This window comes from Anolis sagrei, chromosome 13 (assembly GCF_037176765.1).
Source record: "Anolis sagrei isolate rAnoSag1 chromosome 13, rAnoSag1.mat, whole genome shotgun sequence".
Lineage (NCBI taxonomy): Eukaryota > Metazoa > Chordata > Lepidosauria > Squamata > Dactyloidae > Anolis > Anolis sagrei.
The window spans coordinates 6,402,966-6,428,898 of NC_090033.1; the positions used below are offsets into that span (position 1 = coordinate 6,402,966).

At 47.8% G+C, this 25,933-nt stretch overlaps 1 protein-coding gene across 5 annotated transcripts in view; it reads right to left on the bottom strand.

Annotated features, from left to right (window-relative positions):
- The window catches only part of CASZ1 (castor zinc finger 1), a 379,132-nt gene that overhangs the window by 34,116 nt on the left and 319,083 nt on the right, over positions 1 to 25,933 (bottom strand). For all 5 annotated transcript variants that reach the window (XM_067472686.1, XM_067472685.1, XM_067472687.1 and 2 more), the window contains 6 exons: positions 21,131 to 21,221; positions 15,037 to 15,201; positions 10,469 to 10,641; positions 7,154 to 8,019; positions 3,650 to 3,779; positions 1,892 to 1,955 (listed from right to left, as the gene is read on the bottom strand). In XM_067472686.1, coding sequence (XP_067328787.1) covers positions 1,892 to 1,955; positions 3,650 to 3,779; positions 7,154 to 8,019; positions 10,469 to 10,641; positions 15,037 to 15,201; positions 21,131 to 21,221 — 1,489 coding nt within the window. The remainder of the gene's footprint in view (positions 1 to 1,891; positions 1,956 to 3,649; positions 3,780 to 7,153; positions 8,020 to 10,468; positions 10,642 to 15,036; positions 15,202 to 21,130; positions 21,222 to 25,933) is intronic.

Sequence of the window (25,933 nt, forward strand, 5' to 3'; positions counted from 1 at the left end):
TTCTCCAGCATTTCCCCTTCAATTAAAGGAGCGCTCCCCAACTCTCTCTCCATTCCCAATAAGTGAAAAAGGGGGGAAAGAGGCAGGACGGGAAGCGGAATTGTCCCCCCTCCTTCCCTTTGCGATGCCCAGGCTCCTCTTCCACATCTGGGCACTTCCTGCTGGGCCCCTCTAGCCCCGGGGCCTTGCCTTGCCTTAACTCTTTGACTCCCTGTTGTTAGTATTCTAGGTGTCTAGCGCTGCATCGGATGGATAATAGTAGGAAAATCTGTATTATCTGATATTTTTGTTTATCCGACATTCCGCCGGCCTGTTTCTCGCCCCAACTGTCCATCCTAGTTTGTCACCTCCAAAACCATAATATTCCGCCCTCACATGTTAAAAAGAGAGGAGCAAGTGCAGAAAGGAATTCAGTGTCGTGCAAAATCAACAACTGATTAGCTAGCTCTGGTGGGGTGGGCAGAGGAAGGGAGGGATGTGAAAAGGAAGCGGGAGAGTGTCGGGCAAAGTCGCATTGTCCTATCTGGAGGCTTTGGAGCTCAGGGGAAGAAAGGGAGATGCCTTGAAAGCGCATCAAGCCACAGGAGACCCAAGGCTACGGCTTGGAGGGCTCTCCGGTTGTGGATGCAGCTGACTATGGGGCACAATTAATGTTGACAAACAAGTACAAGTATTCTCATTTGTTTATATCTATAAATACATGGGGGGAAAGGCTGAAAGAGACGGGGAGTTGTTTTGTTTCAAACAGTGGTTCCCAACCTGTGGTCCATGCAATTTTCTGAATCAGCTGATGTGGTTTGTCCAATGCAATTTTCTAAATCAGCTGATGTGGTTTGTCCAATGCAATTTTCTAAATCAGCTGATGTGGTCTATCCAATGCAATTTTCTGAATCAGCTGATGTGGTCTATCTAATTCAATTTTCTGAATCAGCTGATGTGGTCTATCCAGTGCAATTTTCTGAATCAGTTGATGTGATCAATCCAATGCAATTTTCTGAATCAGCTGATGTGGCCAATCCAATGCAATTTTCTGAATCAGCTGATGTGGTCTATCCATGGTCTAATTCCGTTTTTTAAATTAGCTGATGTGGTCTATCCAATGCAATTTTCTGAATCAGCTGATGTGTTCTATCTAATTCAGTTTTCTGAATCAGCTGTTGTGGTCAATCCAATGCAATTTTCTAAATCAGTTGATGTGGTCTAATTCAATTTTCTAAATCAGCTGATGTGGGCAATCCAATGCAATTTTCTGAATCAGCACCTCAAATCACCAAACTGAAACTAAAGTTGACCAAAAACCGATTTTTAACCCTTTTGGTACTAATGTTGGAGAGTGCTCCCTGGTCAAAGTAGTCCCCAGAATCACTGATTTAAAATAAATTATACAAAATAACTAAGTATTGACAGCAGGGGTAATAACACTAAAACATGAAATTTAAGATTCAGGGTCGAAACTCTGGCCATTTTCCCCTCTCAAAGAAACAAAATAACCCCACCACCCTTAGAAATCTGTTCAGATCAATAAGCAGAATTTTGATAACAGTGAGGAAAAGAAAAGTTGTCTGGTGCGGAAATTAGAAAGAACAACAACAACAAGCACCGCCCCTCCATCGAAAGGGACATGGGGAGGAGGAGGAGGAGGAGGAGGGGGAGAGTGTGTCAGAGGCGGCAATATATTTCTTCAGCCAGTTCATTAAATTAATTCGTAAGCAGTGGCTCTGAAATTAGACCCGATGAAAAATGGTCTCAAAATTTAAATGGTACAAACTCATCTTATTAGAGGGAAAACATTAAAAAACAAACGCCTCTCCCCCTCCCTCCCCACCTCGCCGCGGCGGCTTTAATTTCTCTTGGTGGGGGGAATGAAAGGCCCTTGATGGATGGCTCTTACCTTATTCATAAGCGAGGATAAAAGAGATGTATTTGCCGAGACTGTGTGGCCATTTGATTCATTACTGGAACACACAAACCAACAGGGTTTAGTTAAGATGTGCATAGGGGGACGGCAATTAATTCTCCCTTCACTTCCCGCCCCCGCCTTCCCCACATTCCACCTGCGGCATCGGGAGGGCTGAGACAAAACTCATTCTCCCATCAACCAGGTCAGTGGGTTTCCATGTCCAAGCGGAGATGGGAATCCTGTTGAGTTCAAATTGACTTGTACCAGGTTGGCAGTCAACGTTATTATTGGAGTGACATATTCAGATGCCCTAAAATCTTCCTGTGTTGAGTATGGAGGGGGTGGGATCTGAGTAACCTCTGGGTCCAACTGCAATGGTTAAATCCAGACTAGTGTTTCTCAACCTATGGGTCTCCAGGTGTTTTGGCCTACAACTCCCAGAAGTCCAAGCCAATTTACCAGCTGTTAGGATTTCTGGGAGTTGAAGACCAAAACATCTGAGGACCCACAGATTGAAAACCACTGGTCTAGATGGTCATTGAGGGCCTCCTAAGGTCACTATATAGATCTAGATGGTCTGTGAGGACCTCCTACGGTCACTAGATAGATCTAGATGGTCATTGAGGGCCTCCTAAGGTCACTATATAGATCTAGATGGTCTTTGAGGACCTCCTAAGGTCGCTAGATAGATCTAGATGGTCATTGAGGGCCTCCTAAGGTCACTAGATAGATCTAGATGGTCTTTGAGGACCTCCTAAGCCACTATATAGATCTAGATTGTCTTTGAGGACCTCCTAAGGTCATGATATAGATCTAGATGGTCTTTAAGGACCTCCCAAGGTCACTATATAGATCTAGATGGTCCTTGGGGGCCTCCTAAGTCACTATATAGATCTAGATAGTCCTTGAGGGCCTCCTAAGGTCACTATATAGACCCATTGTCCTGCATGATGCAACTCAATTTCTCTGAAGACATCTGTCCAACCATGATTTCAGAGCCCAACCAAAAGGGGATAAGATGAAGAAGAGACCCATGCTGTGGCCAGAAGAAGCTTAGTTTATGGCAGTGGTTCTCAACCTGTGGGACCCCAGATGTTTTGGCCATCAACCCCCAGAAATCCTAACAGCTGGTAAACTGGATGGGAATTTCTGGGAGTTGTAGGCCGAAACACCTGGGGACCCACAAGTTGAGAGCCATTGATCTAGATCTATATAGAGTCCTTAGGAGGCCATCAAAGACCACCTAGATCTATATCCTGACCTTAGGAGGCCCTCAAAGTCCACCTAGATCTATATAGTGACCTTAGGAGGCCCCCAATGACCATCTAGATCTGTGGTTCTCAACCTGTGGGTCCCCAGATGTTTTGGCCTTCAACTCCCAGAAATCCTATCAGCTGGTAAATTGGCTGGAAAATTCTGGGAGTTGTAGGCCAAAACACCTGGGGACTCACAGCTTGAGAACCACTGGTCTGGATTTAACATTACAGTTGGAGTCAGAGGTTACAGAAGATCCCATCCCCTCCATACCCAACACAAGAAGATTTTAAGAAATTCCAACTTGAGCATCTGAATCTGTCACTCCATAAATAACGTCAACAACCAACCTGGTAAGAGTGAATTTGAATTCAACAGGATTCCCATCTCCACTTGGACATGGAAACCCACCGAGTGACCTTGGATGGGTCACACTTGCCCAAGGTGGTGGTCCAATAACGCCCAGAGGCCCATGTGTTCCCCACTCCCTCTTACCCATGATCCTTCACGCTCAGGTCCAGGCTGTGTTCCTGCAAGGAATCCTGGGCTGTGGGAACAGGATTCTCCACCGTCTCTTGTTTAATCTGAGTCGGGTTAAACCGCCCAGGAGTTGGCTGCCCATTTCCTGCATGAAAAAGAAATCACAAAGTCTTAAATAAGTGAAGAAAGTGAAGGAAGTCAACCCACCAGAGATGTCAACAACAACAAATAATGGACGAGAACGTTGAGCGGGGGACGCGCAACAAAAGTGAGGGCAGAAGGGAAGAGAGCGGCCTGGGCTTGCTGGTCAGCATTTATTGCCGGCTTGACGTGATCGGTTCTGACGTCCAGCCCAGCGTGGAAATTCTTCAAGTGATAATTATTGCAAAATTATGTCAAAGTTGTCCAGGCTACGGGCCCTTTAAAGGAGAAGGGGCGGAAGGAGCGAGGGGGAGATCCGAGGCTCGGCGCAACCTGTCATAACTAATTTGCGGGGCTGCCTCTTAAGCGTTTATTAAAGACTCTGTTAATGCTGAGGCAATGTGGCAGCTTTAGACTGCTAGTCAAGCCCCCTTCCCAGTCCCCAATCTCCACGTTGCCTTGGCGACCACGCCGGCCTCCTCACTGAGCATGCCCAAAAGGAACATCTGCCGTGTCAGGTCGATCGAAACTGACAGCCAATCAGATTGGTTCAAACCGCGCGACCTCTCCCCCATCGCGGCGGTGGCGGTGGCGTCCCCAAAACTGACGGCGCTCGGGCGTTTCCCACCATTTTCCGTTGGAAAAATGCGATCGAAAAAAATCAAGCTCGTTCCCAAAAACAAGGTGAAAACTCCCCGCAAAGTTTGGAAAACAAAGCAAAACAAGATCCCCGAGGAAAGGATGGAAAAGATGGCGAGAGGGGAAAAAGTTGCTGACGGGAACATGTCCGCCGAGCTTTCATCCGCAATCCCCAAGTGACTAAAATATTAATTTGCCCGGAGGCACTACAGCTGACGGTGAACCGCTTTCACAGACAGCAAGTGGCATTTTATTAAAAAATAAAAGAAAAATAGTCCCCTCCATGACCTCTCTCGCTCTCTCTTTTTTTCTCTCTTTTCGGAAAGAGGTCCATGCCTGCAGCGGAAGGGAGAGCAAAAAACCACAAACAAAAGGAGTCCATCAAACTTTGCAGAGTATCCTTGCCTTCTCTTCCTCATCATTGCTCGCTCAGGTGGGTATCGAAGAATGACAAACCAGCCAACTGGCATGCCACGTCCCTATTTTAGTGGCTTTTGGGCAACCGTGGCAGGGAATTGTGGACTCTTGGACTTCAACTCCCACAATTCCTTCAGTATGCAGACAACATCCTTTAATACATGGATGACATACTCATAGCACAGTCAGGGGCCAACTTGGGCCCTCCCTCCAAATGCTTTGGACTTCAACTCCCACAATTCCTTCAGTATGTGGAGAACATCCTTCAATATATGGATGACATACTCATAGCACGGGCATGGGTCAATTTGGGCCCTCAACCCCTACAATTCCTTCAGTAGGTGGACAACAACCTTCAATATGTGGATGACATACTCATAGAACAAGCATGGGCCAACTTAGGCTCTCCCTCCAGGTGCTTTGGACTTCAACCCCTACAATTCCTTCAGTATGTGGAGAACATCCTTCAATATATAGATGACATACTCATAGCACAGGCATAGTTCAACTTGGGCCCTCAACCCCTACACTTCCTTCAGTAGCTGGACAACAACCTTCAATATATGGATGACATACTCATAGCACAGGCATGGGCCAACTTGGGCCCTCTCTCCAGATGTTTTAGACTTACTCCCACAATTCCTTCAGTACATGGACAACATATTTTGATCCATGGGCGTCATACTCATAGCATGGGCATGGGTCAACTTGGACCCTCCCTCCAGATGTTTTAGACTTCAACTCCCACAGTTCCTTCAGTAGGTGGACAACAACGTTCAATACGTGGATGGCATACCGATAGCACAGTCATGGCCCACTCGGGCCATTCCTCTAGGTGTTTTGGACTTCAACTCCCACAATTCCTTCAGTACACGGACAATGTCTTTCAATACACAGACAACATACTCATAGCACAGGCATGGTCCAACTTGGGCCCTCCAGGCATTTTCGACTTCAACTCCCACAATTTCTTCAGTATGTGGAGAACATTCTCCAATACAGTGGTTCTCAACCTGGGGTCCCCAGATGTTTTGGCCTACAACTCCCAGAAATCCCAGCCAGTTTACCAGCTGTTAAGATTTCTGGGAGTTGAAGGCCAAAACATCTGGGGACCCCAGGCTGAGAACCACTGCTCCAATACATGAACAACATACTCATAGCACAGGCATGTGTCAACTTGGGCCCTCAACTCCCACAATTCCCTCGTTATGTGGACAACGTTCTTCAATACATGGATTACATACTCAGCACAGGCATGAGGCAACCTAGGCCCTCCAGGCATTTTGGATTTCCAACTCCCACAATTCCTTACAATACGTGGACAACATGGATGACATACCCATAGCACAGGCATGGGTCAACTTGGGTCCTCAAATTCAACAACTCCTTCAGTAGGTGGACAATGCCCTTCAATACATGGATGACAGGCATGGGCCAACCTGGGTCGTCCAGCCATTTTGGACTTCAATTCCCACAATTCCTTCAGTAGGTGGACAATGTCCTTCATTTCGGGGATGACATACTCATAGCACAGGCACGGACCAACTTGGGCTCTCCCTCCAGGTGAATTGGACTTCAACTCCCAGAATTCCTAACAGCCTCGGGTCCTTTCCTTTCCCCCCTCAGCCTCTTAAGCCTAAGCTGGCCCATGCTTGGTCTATCACTGGAGAAAGATTGGGTTTACTCTTGTCTCTTTCACCCAAAAAGGCAAAAATGGGAGTCAGATGTTGAGGATGGCCAAGAAAATTGGCACTGTTGACTAACTCAGTTTGACTTTCTCACACCCAAGGTTACCTAAAAATGGCACCACGATAGAGTTCTGAAAATAGGTGTATGTTGCTTTAAGACACCTGCATTGTTTTAATATTAACATCATTTTTTAAGACTCAGGGAAGCTTTGCAATTGGACCGAGAAGGTTGGGACAACAGACAACAGTTGGGAAAGATGTGGTGAGCCTCAAGCCAAACCTGCTTTCTATCTGGGCAGTTGATCTGGAAGGCAGGGAAAAGAACAAGGCGTTATTTACCTCCCTGTTTCCTTGAACAAACAACAAGGAGTTCTCTTCCTCCCTGTTTCCTTGAACCCAAATTCAAAACAGGTTTTGGTTGTCTCCCTCCGAACCAGGTTCCAAGAAGGAAAGACACAAATCTGGGTTGGATACGATTTCATGGGCAGTAACTGAAAAGCAACTGTCCTAATTGTACGGAGCATGCTAGCAATACGATGGAAGACGACGTTTCCCTTCCTTTCCTGCCAAACAACTGTCCTAACCTCCCGTCTCCTCTTCCAACATCCCCAATCAATGGATGTGAGGTTCTCACCTGCCTCCGCAGCCACCGAGGGCTTCAACGCCGCAGCCGCCAACCTGGCCATCATGGGTGAGATCAAGCCTTTGCTGGCAGAGATCCTTTCCATTATGGAAGCTGCTGGAGTTGGCGAAGAGGTGACCGCCGCCTCGCCGGAACCTGAGATGGCCTGGGAAGGGGAGCTGGCAGAGGAAGCTGGGTTGGTGCTCGAAGCTCCGGCAGCTATCAAGCTCGCAGAAGTGGCGGGCAGCGGGGTGGAGACCCGACTGGGGAGAATGGGAAAATAAGACCCCGCCGTTCCGGGAAGGGCCGCGTTGGAGAGGGCCAGGGCCAAGGGGATGTTGCTCGGGAGAGTCTGAGAGAGCAGGCTGGAGATCTTGGAAGCTGAGGAGATGCTGTTGACGGGTTTGTTGGAGGGCTGTGAGGCGGCCAACTCGGCGGCCGAAGAGGGCGTGCCAGGGATGATCAAGGAGACGGAAGACTGCTGACTGGTGGGGGAGGCACTCAGACTGGAGTTCTTGGAGCTCATGGCGGAGAAGTCGATGAGGTCGTCGTTGCTGGACTCCTCCTGGTCGTTCTCCTTGGCCCCCAGGAAAGAAGTGGGCAGACCCAGGACGCCGGAGCTGCGGATGTGCCGGCGCTCGTGCTTGCGCTTGTGGGAGGTCATCTGGCTGGTGGAGGTGAAGGTGAAGCCACAGCCGGGCCGGATGCAGTGGAAGTGGTTGGTGGCCTTGCTGTAGACGCAGCCCTCGTATTTGCACTCCTCGTACTTGTAGAACTTCTTGAAGCCGTCCTTGGCGTAGGCGTCGTCCTTGATGTGGTAGCTCTTGTGCTTCTCAATGTCGCACTTGTTCTTGAAAGTGAACGTGCAACCGGGCCGCCTGCAAGTCAGAAAATCATGGAGTGAGTTGTGACATCTACTTGATTTCCTCACAGGGTTGATCTGGCCAGAATGAGAAGACCATTGGCTGGTGTAGATCAAGATACTATTTTTCCCTCTCAGATTTCCTGAACAATAGCTCTAGTCAATAGATTCTGGAACAGGCATGGGCAAACTTTCTAACTTGGGGGTCACATGGCAGACCCGAGTGGAGTGGGCTGGCCAAGAGGAAGGGTCTTCTCCCCAAGGCCCCTACCTGCCCTTTCCTCCCCTTCCTCTTCTCTTTCGGAGGCAAAAGAGTTCGGTGTGAGAGGCAAGCCTCAGAGTTTAGTAGGCCTCAGTGTGTGTGAAGGTGTATGTGAATCCCAGAAGGGTTGGCCTTGGTCAGGATGAGATGGAGAGCAGGAGACAAAAGGGGTAGCCATTGGAACCCGTATTGCCTACTCCTGATATAGAATCCTAGAATCTTAGAGCTGGAAGAAACCCCCAAGGGCCATCCAGCCCAACCCCCTGACATGCAGGAAGTCACAATGGAAGCACTTCCCTGCGGAAATGTCTCCAGAGAAGGAGACTCCACCACACTCTGAGGCCCAGGAGGAAAGGAGGAGGAAGAGGAAGGAAGGAGAAAGAGAGAGGAGGAATGAGAGAAGGAAGGACGAAAGGATGGAAAGGAAAGAAGGAGGTAGGGAAGGGGAAGGAGGGAAGGAGGGGAGGAAAGAGAGAAGGAAGGAAAGACAAAAGGGAAGGAAAGAAGGATAAAGAGAGATGGAGAAAAGAGGGAAAGAAGGAAGAAAAGGTGGAAGGTAAGAAAGGAGAAAGAAAGAGTGATGAAAGGAGGGAAGAAAGAGAGAAGGAAGGAGAAAGAGAGAGGGAGGAAAGAGGGAAGTAAGGATGAAAGGATGCAAAGGAAAGAGGGAAAGATAAAGAGAGGGGGAAGGAGGGAAAGAAATAGAGAAGGAAGGAAGGAGAAAGAGAGAGGGAGGAAAAAGGGAAGGAAGGAAGAAAGGATGTAAAGGAAAGAAGGAGGGAGGGAGAAAGAGGGAGAGAAGGAAAGAGAGAAGGAAGGAAAAGCGAAGGGAAAAAGGAAGGAAGGAGAAAGAGAGAGGGAGCAAATAGGGAAGGAAAGATGAAAGAGTAGAAGCAAAGGAAGGAGGGAGAAAGAGGGAGGGAGGGAAAGAAAGAGAAAGAAAAAAGACAAAAGGGAAGGAAGGAGAAGGAGAAAGGAGGAGGAAAGAGGGAAGGAAGGAGAGAGGAAGTAAGAGGGAGGGAAGGAAGGGAGGGAAGGAAAGATAGAAGGAAGGAAAACAAAATGGAAGGAAGGAGAAAGAGAGAGGGAGGAAAGAGGGAAGGAAGGATGAAAGGATGTAAAGGAAAGAAGGAGGGAAGGAGAAGGAGGGAGGGAAGGAGGGAAGGAAAGAGAGAAGGAAGGAAGGAAGAAGAAAGAGAGAGGGAGGAAAGAGGGAAGGAAGGAAGGGTGTAAAGGAAAGAAGGAGAGAGGGAGAAAGAGGGAGGGAAGGAGGGAAGGAAAGAGAAAAGGAGGGAAGGAAGGAGAAAGAGAGCGGGAGGAAAGAGGGAAGGAAGGAAGGGTGGAAGGGAAGGAAGGATCAGACTGGATCAGATCAGACTGGAACAGAAGCCGGAACCCTTGGAATACATACTAGATGGCCACTGAGCTACAGTCCCTTGCCTTCATGTCCAAGTGACCCTCTTCAGAGAAGATGGGATTTGTTCCCTGACATACAAATCGGGATGTTCATCACCACCACATCAGCATAACGGACAAAAACAATATTAAAAAATCGCCTCGGTGATAGCCTGAAACTAGAATTTTTTGACTCTACAACAATCATTTCCTATGTCCATTTCTGTCACTCGCAGACTAGAAATCCAACGACAAAGCTGCATTTGTGAATGAGTCATCGTAGCTCAGGCGATTCAGAGAGGGCCTGTGGTCATTTCGAGTGTCTTGGAGATTTTTCTAAAAATTGCTTTATTGGACAACACAACCCGGAATCCATTAACCAACATGGTTGTAGGCCAAAAAGGTAATTTTCCCAAGCTCTGCCTCAGATGACCGCAGAGGACGTCAATACAGCCTCAGCTCTGGATCATCCAGTGATTATTGACATATCTGTAAGGCGGGCCAAAAGTTTCACTGGCTTCCAACGGTCAGGTGTTGGTGTATCATTCCAAAGTGGAAACCTTGCCCAAATGGTCAAATCTGGCTCAATCACATACATCTCAGTTTTGAAGGAAAACAAAGGAGTATTGACAAGTCTTCAGGTTGAGACTCTGGTCAAAGCTATGGTGACAATGCTAGCAAAGAGGAACAACTGATGCCTCCTTACCTGAGACATTCCAAGAGTGGATCTCTTCTGCAGCCCATGTTTTGGGATACCAGGATGAGGAAATGAGCCAAGGGGCCACCTTTCCTTTTGAAGATAGCTCACCTGCAATGGAAGTGGGTGGTCTTCTGCCCATAGAACTGGCAATCCACGGTGCCGCAGTCTTCTGTAGCCCGGAACCTCTGGAACCCGTCATTAATGAGCTGCGTGTTCTTCTTGTGGAAGTTTTCATGGGTCATGACATCGGAAGTGCTGGTGTAGACTTTGTTGCAGCCCACCTGGGGGAAGAGATGTCACAAGACGTGGATGAATGGAAGAAAGGATGTCATAAGGAGAGAAGAGGAAAAGTGAGATTTCCATACTGCGGGAGCATGGAGATCTATCACTTCTGAGCATCGGACACAGTGGTTCGCAACCTGTGGGTCCCCAGGTGTTTTGGCCTACAACTCCCAGAAATCCCAGCCAGTTTAACAGCTGTTGGGATTTCTGGGAATTGGAGGCCAAAACATCTGGGGACCCACAGGTTGAGAACCACTGATCTAACAGGAGGCTGGCATTGCGATGGAACAAGATGAGTGTTGTAGCTCAGCAGCCAGGGGCTGATGGGTTCACTCATGATTCAGAAAGGATTGTGAGATTTCCTGGGTACAAGCCAGTTTAAATTGTTGAAGATTCAGGCCAGGGAGATGAAGGAAATGATATTACCTCAGACAATGCAGAGCTCCAAGGTCAGTCACAGGAGCCAGAAACAACATCATTAGATAAGGGGTCGAGTGAAGATGAATTAAGTGAAATGGAAAATTCTCAAGGGAAAGCACCTGGCATTATGGAGATAAGGAAAAGTTTGCATTTAAAGATCAGAGCTGAGAATCAGCTCCGTGGGTCTGTGAGGCTATGTGGGAAAGAGAAAGAGAAAATCCATGGGAAAAGACATAATTTCATGATTGCCTATTAACAACCAGGATTTACCTTTTAAGTTGGTTCAGGCAATGTTGGTTTTTGAGTAAGAAGTCCGGCCTAAGTTTCCTAGTCATTGTGTCAAGTCTTAGTTTTGGATTAAAGTATGTTCTTGTTTTATGGTTCCTGCTCAAGTTTTATCATGTATACCTTTGGCTTATGGATTTCGTCTGTGCTGGTGATTTTTGGATAATCCTGGACTGTGTTATCTTTGGATTTTTATGTGACACTTGGATTCCTGTGTGGCTACCATTTAATGCTAAACCGTGTCTGGATTATCCCTCTCCTTTCCTTACTCCTGCTTTTTCATATATTTTATGGGTTTTTACAATAAATAGTTTGCTTATACTCTGGACTCTTGCGTGGTGTTGTGGTCCTAGGTAGCTCTAGCAAGCGGTTCTCGGAGCTCCAGGCGGAGGAAATCTCTCTGACCACATGAGATCTGAAATGGATCTTAATTGGAAATACCCATGGATTGATCCTGCATGCAAAGAAGGTGATCCTCCCTTCCTTACAGCCCCAAATTTAGAGCCAAAGCATTATTGGGAGATGAGGAATCAATGTGGAAAGGAGCAGGGTCAGACCAATATCATGGAGCATCTGAGTGCAAAGTAAGGTGGTGTGAAGGCTTCTGTGTGTAAAAGTAAGCTCTAGTGTGAAGGCTGCCCAGAGAAGGCCTCACAGTGTGAGGTAGGCCTTAGTCTGACCATTTTGTAAGGGTATGTCGGAAATATTTAAAATTAATTAGGTATTTTTAATCACAAGAAAGTGAGTCAAGCACTCAAAGAGTTAAATGGATGCAATAACTCAGCAAAAGCTGTGGTTCTATATAAGCAGGTGTGCCTGTATCTTAGTAGCTGTCGGTCTGAGGTAAACCTCAGTGGGAGAAAGGTCTCAGCCTGTGAGAAGACCTCACAGTGTGAGGTAGACCTTAGTCAACATTTTGTTAGGGTATGTTGGAAATATTAAAAATTGACTAGGTATTTTTAATTACAAGAAAGTGAGTCAAGCACTCAAAGAGTTAAATGGATGTGAAGGCTCAGCAAAAGCTGAAGTTCTATATAAGTAGGTGTGCCTGTATCTTAGTAGCCGTCAGTCTGAGGTAAACCTCAGTGGGAGAAAGGTCTCAGTCTGTGAGAAGGCCTCACAGTGTGAGATAGGTCTTAGTCTGTGAGAGTAGGCCTCACAGTGTGAGGTAGGCCTTAGTCTGTTAAAGAAGGCTTCACAGTGTGAGGTAGGCATTAGTCTGTGAGAGAAGGCATCACAGTGTGAGGTAGACCTCAGTCTGTGTGAAGCTTCGGTGAGAGAAGCCCCAGGTTGAAGGCCTCGTGTGTAAAGCTCTAGTGTGAAGGCTGCTGTGTGTAAAAGGCTACTGTGTGAAGCTACTAAGTTCGGTTGCTCACAGATGTTCCTTTGGCCGTATGGTGAGGACAGGTAGACAGGTTGTCTCCACCAGGGAGAACCAATGCCCTCTTGCCACCCACCTGCTCTTGAACTTGGCTTTGTTTTATTCACACTGCGTGCACAGCGTGTGACCGAGATGGAATGCTGCAGACCTGCCTCCCTTTTTCCCCTCGCTTCGCCCGCCCCGCTCTCCCCGGGCAAAGTGGGCCAATTTGCCATATTGAGTAAAATTCCAGTGGAATCTGACAAGGCTGTCGTGCCCGGCGAGCGCCTTGCTTCCCTCCCGCCTCCTCTTGCGCGCCGGGTGCCAATGCCTGCACCGTCTCAGAAGTGAAGCAAACCAAAACATCGTGCCCCCCCACAAACCTCCGCTCCTTGGGTTGATTCAAAGAGGCAATCGCAAAACATTGAGCAAACACCCAGAAAAGGGCGAAAGCCGGGAAGAGAGAGTTCCAAAACGAGAGAGAGAGAGAGAGGGGGCCTCTTTCCACCCTGACACCTTGAAAGAAGACAGACCCCGGTGTGGTGCTAAAAGGACAAATTAAACAAAAAACTCCTCGTGAATAATTCCCAACGGGGCCCTTTGCGCGAAAGCATGAAAAATGTCCACTGGTATAAACAACTAACTGAATTTTGTCCATGCCAATTATGGACATCGGGGGAAGGGGGGCAGGGCCCTCGCGAGGCCCACGGCACAACGGCGGCTGTTTCGGAGAGATTTGCTCTAATTGGGAATCGGCGAGGTTTGGACACCTTGCTTCTTAACATGGGCATTGGCTCCAGCTACCCTTTCCAACATCTCTGTCTCTCTCTTTGGAAGGGACCTTTTTCGAACCAACCTGATTGTTTTGTTAGTGTATGTCGGAAATATTAAAAATTAATTTGGTACTTTTAATTAAAAGAGTGTGACTCAAGCACTCAAAGAGTTAAATGGATGCAATAACTCAGCAAAAGCTGTGGTTCTATATAAGTAGGTGTGCCTGTATTGTAGTAGCCGTCAGTCTGAGGTAAACCTCAGTGGGAGAAAGGTCTCAGTCTGTGAGAAGGTTTCACAGTGTGAGGTAGGCCTTAGTCTGTGAGAGAAGGCCTCACAGTGTGAGGTAGGCCTTAGTCTGTGAGAGAAGGCCTCACAGTGTGAGGTAGGCCTTAGTCTGTGAGAGAAGGCCTCACAGTGTGAGGTAGGCCTTAGTCTGTGAGAGAAAGCCTCATACTGTGAGGTAGGCCTTAGTCCAGGCATGGGCAAACTTTGGCTCTCAGTTGGTAGCCAGTAAGGAATTGTGGGAATTGTGGGAGTTGAAGTCCAAAACACCTGGAGAGCCCAAGATTGTCCATGCATGCCTTAGTCTGTTAGAGAAGGCCTCACAGTGTGAGGTAGGCCTTAGTCTGTTAGAGAAGGCCTCACAGTGTGAAGTAGGCCTTAGTCTGTTGGAGAAGGCTTCACAGCATGAGGTAGGCCTTAGAGTCGGCCTCACAGCGTGAGGTAGGCCATAGTCTGTGAGAAGCTCCAGTGAGAGAAGCCCCAGGTTGAAGGCCTCGTGTGTAAAGCTCTAGCTTGAAAACTGTTGTGTGTAAAAGGCTACTGTGTGAAGCTCCTGAGTAAGTGTGGTGTAAGAGGAGTCTCTGTGAGAGCAAAGCTGTTTAAATGGATACAATAACTCAGCAAAAGCTGAGAAGCAGGTGTGCCTGTAGGTTAGTAGCCATCAGTCAGTGTGAGAGGTCTCTGTGTGAGAAGGCCTCAGTGGGAGAAAGGCCTCAGTGTTAGTAGACCTCACTGTGTGGAGGCCTAGTATGAGAACACCTCCGTATGAGAGAAAGGTCCAGCGTGAAGGCTGCTGGGTGTAAAAAGCTATTGTGCGAAGTTCCTGTGTAACTTCGGTGTGAGAAGGGGCTCTGTGTGAGTGAAGCTGTTTATCTGCATAAAAAAGAAACCCAGCGTGGAAGCAAAGAAGAAAGAGTAAAGAACTGTATTTGTGTTATGGAAACCTTGTTCTTGTAAATAGTGGAACCATATTATTTTACTATAAAGAAAAGCTTCCTATGGAAGAGATAACACTGCCATCTGTTCACCCACCATATTTTAGGTCTTGTGGTCCACGGACCACAGGTTGGGAACCATTGCACTCTATGGAAGGAATGCTAGAATGAATGGTACTCCTGATGAATGACTATTGGGATCTGCTTCCTAGGAATGCATTGAAAAGGGGGACAGAAAAGGAGTTGGCCTTTCCTTCCGGCATCTCCCAGGCATCCATTCCCCACTCTCCCCTCCATCTCAGCCGTGGCAAAAGTGGCAAGCAGCCCAGGGCCATTACCTGCATGCAGTGGTAGTGTGTGCTTTTCCCATTCAGGTGGCAGCCATGATAGTAAACACTGCAGTCGTCCAGGGGGCTGAAGCGCATGAAGCCATGCTGAAGGGAATTGTCCCGCTTCTTGTGCATGTTGTAATGCCGGATCACATCTTGCTTACTTGTGAATCTCTGGTGGGGAGAGGGAGAGGCAGAAGGTGAGGAGGGCCAGGACAAGGGAAAGCGAGGGGAAAGAAGCTCCCCTACACAAGGCCTGCTTTCAAGTCACCCGTAAGGGGGTTTCCAGGGGTGTCCGTGTTCCTCTGGGTGTTCTCTGTGACCACACACAAGCAGGTTGAATGTGGGCTGGCAAGGCAAAGGCTTTAGAGCAAACTCAGCATTCTGGCAATGGGAGGATCAACTCTGAAATTCCTGACATGGCAAGGAAACGCAAGCACTGACGGGTGGAATTGGTCTCGCCTAGAAACATTTGGATAACTGAGCCCCAGGTCCCAAGAGAGGAGATCAACTTGGCCAGACTCTGGTGGCTGAAGGTACTCTCTTACATGGGTTGGAACTCATGAATGTCCAGAAAAAGGGAGCCCTGGGAAATGTTGGTTCCCTCTCCCAACTTATCTAGTTATCTTCCTTCCTCCCTTTTCTCCTTCTTCCTTCCTTCTCTGCTTTCTTTCTTCTCTCCTCCCTCCTTTCTTTCTTTCCCTCTCTCCTTCCTTCCTTCTCTTCTTCCTCCTTTCTCTCCTTCCTTCCTTTTCTCATTTCCACCCTCCCTCCCTCCCTCCTTCCTTCCTTCCTTCCTTACTTCCTTCCTTCCTTCCTCCTCCCCTTCCTTGCTTTTCCCTCCCTCCCTCCCTCCCTTCTCTTTCCTCCCTCCCTTCTCGGATTCCTCTTTCCTACCCTCCTTCCCTCCTTTCTTCCTTCTCTCCTTCCTTCTCATTCCACCTTCCTATCCTTTCTCTCCTCCCTCCCTCCTTCCTTCTCTCTCCTTCCTTCCTTCTCTCACTCCTCCTTCATATCCTCCTTCTCTCCTTCTTTCTCTCCTCTCCTTCCTTCCTTCTCTCTCTCCTTCCTTTTCTAACTCCCCCTTCTACCCTCCTTCTCTCCTTCCTTCCTTCTCTCCTTCCTTCTCTCATTCCACCTTCCTATCCTTCTTTCTCTTCTCCCTCCCTCCCTCCCTTCTCTCTCCTTCCCTCCTTCTCTCACTCCTCCTTCCTACTCTCCTCTCCTTTTTCACTCCTTTTTTCTCTCCTTCCTTCCTTCCTTCCTTCCTTCCTTCCTTCCCTTTCGTTCCTTCCTTGCTTCCTCCCTCCATTCTCTCCTTCTCTCCTTCCTACCCTCCTTCTTTCCTTCTCTCATTCCACTTTCCTATCCTTTCTCTCCTCCCTCCCTTCCTTCTCTCATTCCTCCTTCTCTCCTTCCTTCCTTCCTTCCTTCCTTCCTTCTCCCATTCAACCTTCCTCTCCTTCTTTCTCTCCTCCCTCCCTTCCTTCTCTCATTCCTCCTTCTTTCTCTCCTTCCTTCCTTCCCTCCTTCCTTCCTCCTCTCCTTCCTTCTTCTTTCCTTCAAAGGAATCCTGATTCATTTCTCCTCCTTTTATGAAACTTGAGGATTTGCGCAGTAATGCCAAAGACGACCCAAGGCCTGATTTCCCCGAGGTGTTATATCACAGGAATTCCGTTGCCAATCACTGCTAATTTGCGGCCACTTATTACTGAATGCCGTTCATTATAACAAATATATCTTGCCGGCAGGGTAATTTGCATTTGCAAAAACCAGCCTCGCGCTTTCTGTCCCTCTGGGACCAGGCGTTCCCGGCACTTCCGATCCCAGCTCCTTGGGACCACCATCCGAGTGTTCCCTTCTCTTCCTCCCGTGCCATCGCGGGCTGTGCTCTCAGGCAGGCCCTCCTTTTCTAGCACAGGATGGTCACTGCCCACATCCCTGCTTCCATCGATCGAAACCCAGCAGCTTTGGCACAACGCAGCCTGCTTCCTCTGCTGTGGTCTCCTCCGCGCCTGGCCGGGCCAATGCAGAAAGCAGACTCCGTCAAGGCAGGAATCCCAGCAAAGCCCTCAATTCTCAGAGGCCCTAACCACAGAAAGCGCGTGGTTTGAGTCACACTCCCAGGCCTGAGCGCAGGGTAAATAAATACCGCATGCGACCGGGGAGCTGGCCTGACAATCCTGCCCTGGCAGGCCTCCAAGCCTTTGCTCTTCCCTCGACATCTTCCTCCTCCTTCGCCACCAGCCGTGCCGTCGCTAAACCAAACTGTGAGAGAGCCCCGAGCAGCTGTGGCTCGGCTCCCTGGGTGTTCTGTTTTGGCAGCGGCTGAACCGTCCTTTGGCTGGCTGCGCTGCCGCCGATTAGCATCAGCACCCCTCCTGGCTGACTATGCCGCTGCCTAAAGGGGAGGCCCACATGCATGCTTTGAAAGCCAAATCGGCTGGTTAAGTTCTGTGTCCTCACCGGAAGCAGATTTGGATTGAGGCTGGTGAAGGCAGTCTCTGCACACACTGGTGCAGAAGCTTCTCTTCTTAGGGTGAAGGGGATTGCAGAGTCAGAACTTTAGGGTCAAAAACATTTATTGAAGTAAAAGAAATACATTCTTGATAGAAAAGGTCTTGGAGCTGACTAGCTGACTAAATCTCATCGTCTAAGAAAGGTAAAAAGTTTTTAAAAAATCCATGCAGCTACATTTTGCGTAGAGAGAGGCAAAATGTGCTACCTGACTGGAAGGAAGGAAAGGCAGAAGAGACAATGATGGCGAATGGCCACATGGCTAGCCCATGGCAATAAAAACACTGTGTTCCCCCACTTAATGCAGGTGTTACATTTCAGGACTACACACGATAAGTGAAAATCCACAAAGTAGGGACTGCCCCTCCCCCTTCCCTCCCTCTTGCTCACTCACTCAATGGTGGTGGTGGTAGTAATGCTGCGGAGGGGCGGCTCCCAAAGACCGTGGCCCATCTTCCTTGGGAGGCTCGTCTTCCCTCCAGCTGCTGCTGCTCCAGAAGTCTCCGGAGCGGATAGTCCTGGCGGAGGAGGCTCCTCGTCACTGCCTGGGCCTCTGCTGCCTCTGCTGCAGGCCGCAGCCCACCTTCCTTGGGCAGCTTTTCTTCCCTCTGGGGCTTCCTTCGGCAGGGCGGTGGAGGCAGCAGAGGCCTAGGCAATGAAGAAGAGCCTCCTCCGCCGGGACTATCTGCTCCGGAGACTTCTGGAGCAGCAGCAGCCATGGCGCCTGCCTCTCCTCCAAGTGAGGAGGTGGTGGAGGCGGCACAGGGCCCAAGCGGCAGAGGGGGAAATGGGCTGAGGCCTGTTGAGAAGGGAGGCACCGAGGAGGAGGAGGAGGAGGAAGGTAAAGAAAGCGAGAAGCCTGAGCCTCCGCTGCCACTGCCGCTGCCACCAGCCTGGCCTTGCGAGGTCTCCCAGATCTGGATCCAGGCCACGCGAGGATCCATCCATCGAGTGTTCCCTAGCTACATGTACTGTATATTTTAAATTCATTTTTTTTAAAAAAAACGCGAAACAGCGAGTTTGTGAAAAGCAGACTGCGAAATTCCCTCACAGAGATGATCCCAGCTCATCACATGTAAGTTTTTGCTGGTTATGGAGTTTACTTTTGCTATATTTTTGGTGGAAGCCTAACAGCCTAACAGCTCTAGGCAAAATGTAGCTGTATGGATTTTTTAAATTTTAGTTTTTACCCTTTCTTGGAAGATGAGACTTTTTCTATCAAGAATGTATTTCTTTTAGGTCAATAAATATTTTTGAACCTAAGGTTCTGACTCTGTAATCCTGTGTCATCCTAAGGAATAGAATCTTATCCCAGCTCATCACATGTAAGTTTCTCCTGGTTATGAAGTTTACTTCTGGTACTCTGCTATATTTATGGTGGAAGCCTAACAGCTCAGATTTCCCAACGGAATGAAGACTGCTTTCAGGAGTATATTCCTCTAGGATTGACCATGCGGTCTCTACCATTTTTCACTCTCTTCCGCTTTTCTTTCTACCTGCAAGGATGCGCACTTTAGCCTCTCTCTAGGCAAAATGTAGCTGCATAGATTTTTTTTTTAGTTTTTACCCTTTCTATCAAGAATGTATTTCTTTTACATCAATAAATATTTTTGAACCTAAAGTTCTGACTCTGTAATCCTGTGCCATCCTAAGAAATAGAATCTTATCCCAGCTCATCACGTGTAAGTTTCTGCTGGTTATGGAATTTACTTTGTCCTCTTTGCTATAGTTATGGTGGAATCACCCCGACAGAGGGTTATTTTTGAGCCCGGCAGCTCAGATTCCCCAATAGGGCTTAAGGAAGGTCCCTCGCACAGACGGAGACCGCAAGCAAATTAAAGGAATTGCTTGACCCCCCCCCCCCCCCCCGCCAGCATTGGCTGAAGACAGACATCTAAGGGCCATCCGATGAGGGAGAAGGCTGCAAATGCTTGCAACAGGATGCATACAGCATCAAAGCCAACCACCCCAAGCAGCTGGCCACAGGCTGGGAATTGTCGCATGCAGAATGTCTGAAAAGTCATTTGCAGCCACTTGCGATGCTTGTGTGAAGGGAGGAGTCCCAAGACTGGCCCTCTCTTGCTGAAGCACAAATCCTAAAGGGTCTCTGTTCCTCAGACTGCGTTCTCAAGGCATCGTGATCCCATTTCAGTCTGTGGCTGGCGTCACCAGTGAAGGGCTGTCTTAAAAAGTAGCAACGCTGACTCTTGTGCAAAGTGATGTGACAGCTCTACTAACATTGCATGTGTGAACATGGCAAGCTGCCTTATGCTGACTGTCCAAATGGCTCTCCGCTGGCTGACTGACAGCAACAATCCAGGATCTCAAAACAGGTTTTAAGCTTCTGGATCCATACAGTGTTCCCTCGCTACTTCGCGGTTCACTTACTGTGGACTCGCTATTTCGCATTTCTTTTTTTTAAAAAAAATATAAATTTAAGTAGCAAGGGAACACTGTAGCAAGGAGGGAAGAAGAGCCGCCCCCTCGCCCTCTTTACCTTCCTCCTCCTCCTTGTCATTGCCGCCTGGACCTCTTGCTGCCGTTTGGGGTCCGCGCTGCCTCCACTGCCTCCTGAATCGCGGGGCCCAAGCAGCAGCAAGAGGCCCCAGTAACAATGAGGAAGAGGAAGGTAAAGAGGGCGACTCTTCTTCCCTTCTCACCCTCTTTATCTTCCTCTCCCTCCTCCTCATCCCTGCCTGGGCCTCTTGCCGCTGCTTGGGCCCCTCAATCGCGGGGCCCAAGCAGCGGAAAGAGGCCCCAGCGGCGACGAGGAAGGGGAAGGTAGGGTGAGGGGGTGACTCTTCTTCCCTCCTTGCCCTTTTTACCTTCATCCTCCTCCTCCTTGTTGCCGCCTGGGCCTCCCTCTTGCCACTGCTTGGGCCCCGTGACACCTCTGCCACCTCCTCAATTGCAGGGCCCAAGTGACCTTAGGAGGCCCTCAATGACCATATATATCTATATAGTGACCTTAGGAGGCTCTCAATGACCATCTAGATCTATATAGTGACCTTAGGAGGCCCTCAGCGACCATCTAGATCTATATAGTGACCTTAGGAGGCCCTCAATGACCATCTAGATCTATATAGTGACCTTAGGAGGCTCTCAATGACCATCTAGATTTATATAGTGACCTTAGGAGGCCCTCAAAGACCATCTAGATCTATATAGTGACCTTAGGAGCCATCAAAGACCATCTAGATCTAAATAGTGACTTTAGGAGGCCCTCAAAGACTATCCAGGCCAGTGGTTCTCAACCTGTGGGTCTCCAGATGTTTTGGCTTTCAACTCCCAGATGGTAAAGTGGCTGGGATTTTGAGTTGTGGGTCAAAACACCTAGGGACGCATAGGTTGAGAACCACTGCTCTAGACCAATCTTGGCCAGCTCAAGCTCTTTTCTAGCTCATGAGAATTTCAATGGGAGGGGAAATGTGCACTGAAGCAGGAACCATTGACAATAACCCAAGTTGCTGCAAAAAAAGGAAGAGGGAAGAGTTTGCCTATCTACACTTTTCAACGACAACCCCTAGAATCCCCTAGCCATGCTGGTCAGGACATTGTGGTGCCCTCCCATTGGCTCGGTTCTTACCTGATAATTACACTCCGGGTCAAGGCAGTGGTAATGTTCGCGGTATTGGTACGCACAGTGCATGTGTCCGCAGTGCTGGCTTCCAGAAAACCTGCAAGGAAAAAGGAAACAAAGAGAGAAAATCATGAATGGAATTGTCTTTTTGATACAAGGGTATTTTTGCCCATCCCCATCTGCTGTTTGGGTTCTATGTTTGAACATTTCAAGGCAGGGTCACCCTCTGAATCTGGCCTAGGCAGACCCTGAATCCTCCAGAGGATGGACAATCCATGAAGTGAGAAAGAAGGATCTCTAGAGATCAGATGCATGTCAACATGGGTCTCATCCAACAGGGCTTTGTTTGGGCTGGAATGCCTTTAGAGGTCATTGAGTCCAACCCGTTTTCACTAAATTATTTTTCCGATTAAGTACAAGGAGATATCAGAAACTTTCCTGAGCATAGAATGGTAGGAGGACTTTCTCTCCCCTCACGACCGGTCTTTAGATACTTTGATCTATAGTAAAAGTATCTAAAAACTGGAAGAACACATGGCTCAGGAATAGGACTCCACAGTCATCGATGTATCCACTGCCAAGACACTTGGAAGGCCATCATACTCAGACAACAAGGGATCGCCTAAGTAAATAAGTACAGGGGAGTCTCACTTATCCGACATTCCATCTTATCTGACGCTCCTTTTCCTCCAGCATTTCCCCTTCAATTAAAGAAGCGCTTCCCAACTCTCTCTCTACTCCCAATAAGTGAAAAAGGCAAGACAAGGAGGTGGAGGACAGAGGAAAGGAGGAAAAGAGGCGGGACCAGAAGCGGAAGTGTCTTCCCTCTTTCCCTCAGTGATTTCCATGCTTCTCTTCCGTCTGGGCCTCTCTGGCCCCGGGGCGTTGCCTTGCCTTAACTCTTTGAGTGCCTGTTGTTAGTATTCTAGGAGTCTAGCGCCATGTCGGACAGGTAACAGTAGGAGACTCCATATTATCTGACGTTTTCGTTTATCCGACATTCTACCGGCCCGTTTATGTCAGATAAGCGAGACTCTACTGTACCTGGAACCCAAAACCTGGATAGAAATACCTCCAGGTCAGACTTAAGTCTTTGCCTAGAGCAGTGGTTCTCAACCTGGGGTCCCCAGATGTTTTTTGCCTTCAACTCCCAGAAGTCCCAACTGCTGGTAAACTGGCTCAAAAACATCTGGGGATCCCAGGTTGAGAACCACTGGCCTAGAGGGAGGATGGCTAGAAGTGTCTTCCCTCTTTCCCTCTGTGATTTCCATGCTCCTCTTCCATCTGGGCCTCTCTGGCCCCGGGGTGTTGCCTTGCCTTAACTCGTTGAATCCCTGTTCTGAGTATTCTAGCTGTCTAGCGTTGTGTCTGATGGGTAACAGTAGGAGACTATGAATTATCCAACATTATCCGACGTTCTGCTAGCCCGTTTATGTCGGATAAGTGATACTCTACTGTACTTTTATTTAACTGTGGCTCCTAGACTACGTTTCTGTGATCTCTGAAACCCCAAAATCCTTTAAAAATGGCACAATTTTAAGGTAATATTTTGCCCCCAAAGCACACAGAACCCCATCCCTGCCAATTCTAAGTTGGAGATTATGCGCCTGATTGATGGCTGCGGTCTAACCAGTTGCCTCTTGAAGAGCCAGGAATCTGAAGAACATGCAAGTGACATACAGCAGAGTTTGCAGAAAGAATGAATTGCGTGGAGCATATTGTGGAGCAATTTCACCGCGATGGGAGACATTTCAAAGGGGACTCGAAGGAGAAAACATTCAGAGCTAAATCGCCATCTGCTCCGAGGTTCCAAATGCCAGGCATCACGACATGCCTGCGGAGAGGCCCCTGGGACCGGGCGCCCGAACGGAGACATGAATTTTGGGGGAAACCCAAGCCTGGGCTCATGGAAGGAGTATGGAAAAGGGAGCGGGGCAATAAACAGGAGATTTCCAGCAAAAATATCTCCAAAGTCAGGGAAATGGCAGCATGGAAGAAGGCATTTGTGAACCGGGTGAGGAAGGAGGGAAATAATGTCAAGTGTGTGGTGGGAGGGAGTCATTGACAGATGAGACAGACCTTGCTAAAAAATTAAATCTCTTCTTTCTTTCGTTCAGCATTTGCAGAAGAGAGAAGGGGACAGATGTCACACGAAGGCGTGCGCCTCTCCCAGGGGGGAAGGAAGAAGGGAAGGAAGCGCGGCAGGAAATCAAGACTAGGGCAGAGCAGGTGACCGAGAAAGTGGAGGAGGAGTGGGAGGAGGAGGATCAAGGGAAGAACCCAACGGGTGAAAGAGCCGACCATCTACCTAGAAACCAGGAAATCTGATGTCTAAGCAAGGAATGAAGATGTTTGGAAAACTGGACACCAAAGCCTCAGCCTGAAGTTTGCTTTATTGTCCTGTTTTTGTGATATGGAGGAGGAAGAGGTAGATCAGTGGTTCCCAAACCTTTTTTGACTAGGGACCACTCCCTAACATTAGTACCAGAAGGGTTACGAATCAGTTTTTGGTCAACTTTGGATTTAGTTTGGTTACTTGGGGTGCTGATTCCAAAAACTGCATTGGAAAGACCACATCAACTGATACTGAAAATTGCATTGCATTATTTATTATTTATTATTTACTCTTTATTATTATTATTATTATTATTATTATTATTATTTACTATTACTTACTATTATTTATTATTTATTATATTTATATACTGTCCCTCTCAGCCTGCAGGCAACTCGAGGTAGTTAGGGATGCGGATAGACCACATCAGCTGATTCAGAAAATTGAATTGGATAGACCACATCAGCAGATTCAGAAAATTGCATTGGATAGACCACATCAGCCAATTCAGAAAATTGCATTGGATAGACCACATCAGCTGATTCAGAAAATTGAATTGGATAGACCTCATCAGCTGATTCAGGAAATTGCAATGGATAGACCACATCAGCTCTGGTTTCGGATACAGAACATATGTCATCCAATAGTCGCCATCTCCTCGCTCACAGAAAATAATATTTAATAATCTAGAGCTGATGTGGTGGTAGTAATCTTGCGTGGGAAGTCAGCCTCTCCCCTCCCGACATCCCCATCGCCTTGGTGACTGGTTGCTCTCGTTGCCGCATGGTTTCGAGGCAACAGTGTAGTAATGGTGAGGCTGTGGACCATATTTTCATTCTTGCGGACTACTGGTGGTCCACTTTCCACAGGTTGGGAACCACTGATTTAATAGGAGCAGTAATAACGAATTACCTGGTATGTGTGTGTGTGTACAGTGTTCCCTTGCTACTTCGCGGTTTGCTTTACGTGGGCTCGCAGTTTCGTGGATTTTCAAAAAAATAAATTTCAAATATTTACATTACAACGGACCTCAGAAAGAGATGCTGGTGTGAAGCCCCCACGTCCTGTCACTTTTGTTTTGCTCATTCCTTAATGTATTAATAATATATAAATATTACATAAATATAAATAATGTATAAATATTACAATTAATGTAATATTTAATATATAAATAATGTATAAATATTACAATTAATATAGCATCCCTACTTCGCGCATTTTCACTTATTGCGGGTGCTTCTGGAGCGTAATCCCCGCGATAAGTGAGGGAACATGTATGTATGTATGCATGTATGTGTACAAGGTCTGGGAGGAAAAGGGTAATGGAACCCCCTCCACCCCTCGGCCCCCGTTAATAGGTTTTTAAGAGACCTGTCTCTCTGCTCTGCTTTTCCTGACACTTGAAACAGTTCAAACTTATTAATTTTTAAAGGGCAGCATCTGTTTAGCTTCTCAAAACAGCAAACCTTACCCACACCACACACTTGCTGACACGGGCAGGCGGGCGGGCACACCTGCTCCTCTCACACAAATACACACACACACACTCATGCACATGCCTTTCTTGTTTACGTGGATGCAAACCACCTTTCTAGGCACCTAGAAAGGGCGACTCACAAGCACCAGAACAATTTGGCATTGACAGAACAAGGCTGTTGAGATTCAGTAGGCGGCATTAGTTGCTTTGCGAACACAAACGTGGCAAAAGTGGGTGGGTTGTCATCCCAAGAGCATGGAGGCATAACTGACAAATCCTAGTACGCGGAGGAATACACTAACAAATGAGCACACTGTTAAACTTGCTTCTATGGCTTCTCAATCACTTGGTAATGAGAGTCGTCATGTGTAGAATGGACTGTGCTCGACATGCTGGAAAGCTGTTGAGCCAAGGCCTCTTCCTGGATAGGCATGCAGTATACTAAATAATATCAAAGAGGGTTCTCAAAAGCCACTTGTGGACCTCACATCCATATTTTCAACATCAGCTGTCTAATGTCTATTGACACCATAGATTGACTTCACAGCATTTCCTCTGTCCAACAGTGGTTCTCAATCTGTGGGTCCCCAGATGTTTTGGTCTTCAACTCCCAGAAACCCTAACCGCTGGTAACCTGGCTAGGATTTCTGGGAGCTGTAGGCCAAAACACTTGAGGACCCACAGATTGAGAACCACTGATCTAGATCTATATAGTGATCTTAGGAGGTTGTCAAGGACCATCTAGATCTATATAGTGACCTTAAGAGGCCCTCAAAGACCATCCATATCTATATAGTGACCTTAGGAGGCCCTCAAAGACCATCCAGATCTATATCGTGACCTTAGGAGGCCCTCAAAGACCATCCAGATCTATATAGTGACTTTAGAAGGCCCTCAAAGACCATCTAGAGCTATATAGTGACCTTAGGAGGCCCTCAATGACCATCTAAATCTATATAGTGACCTTAGGAGGCCCTCAATGACCATCTAAATCTGT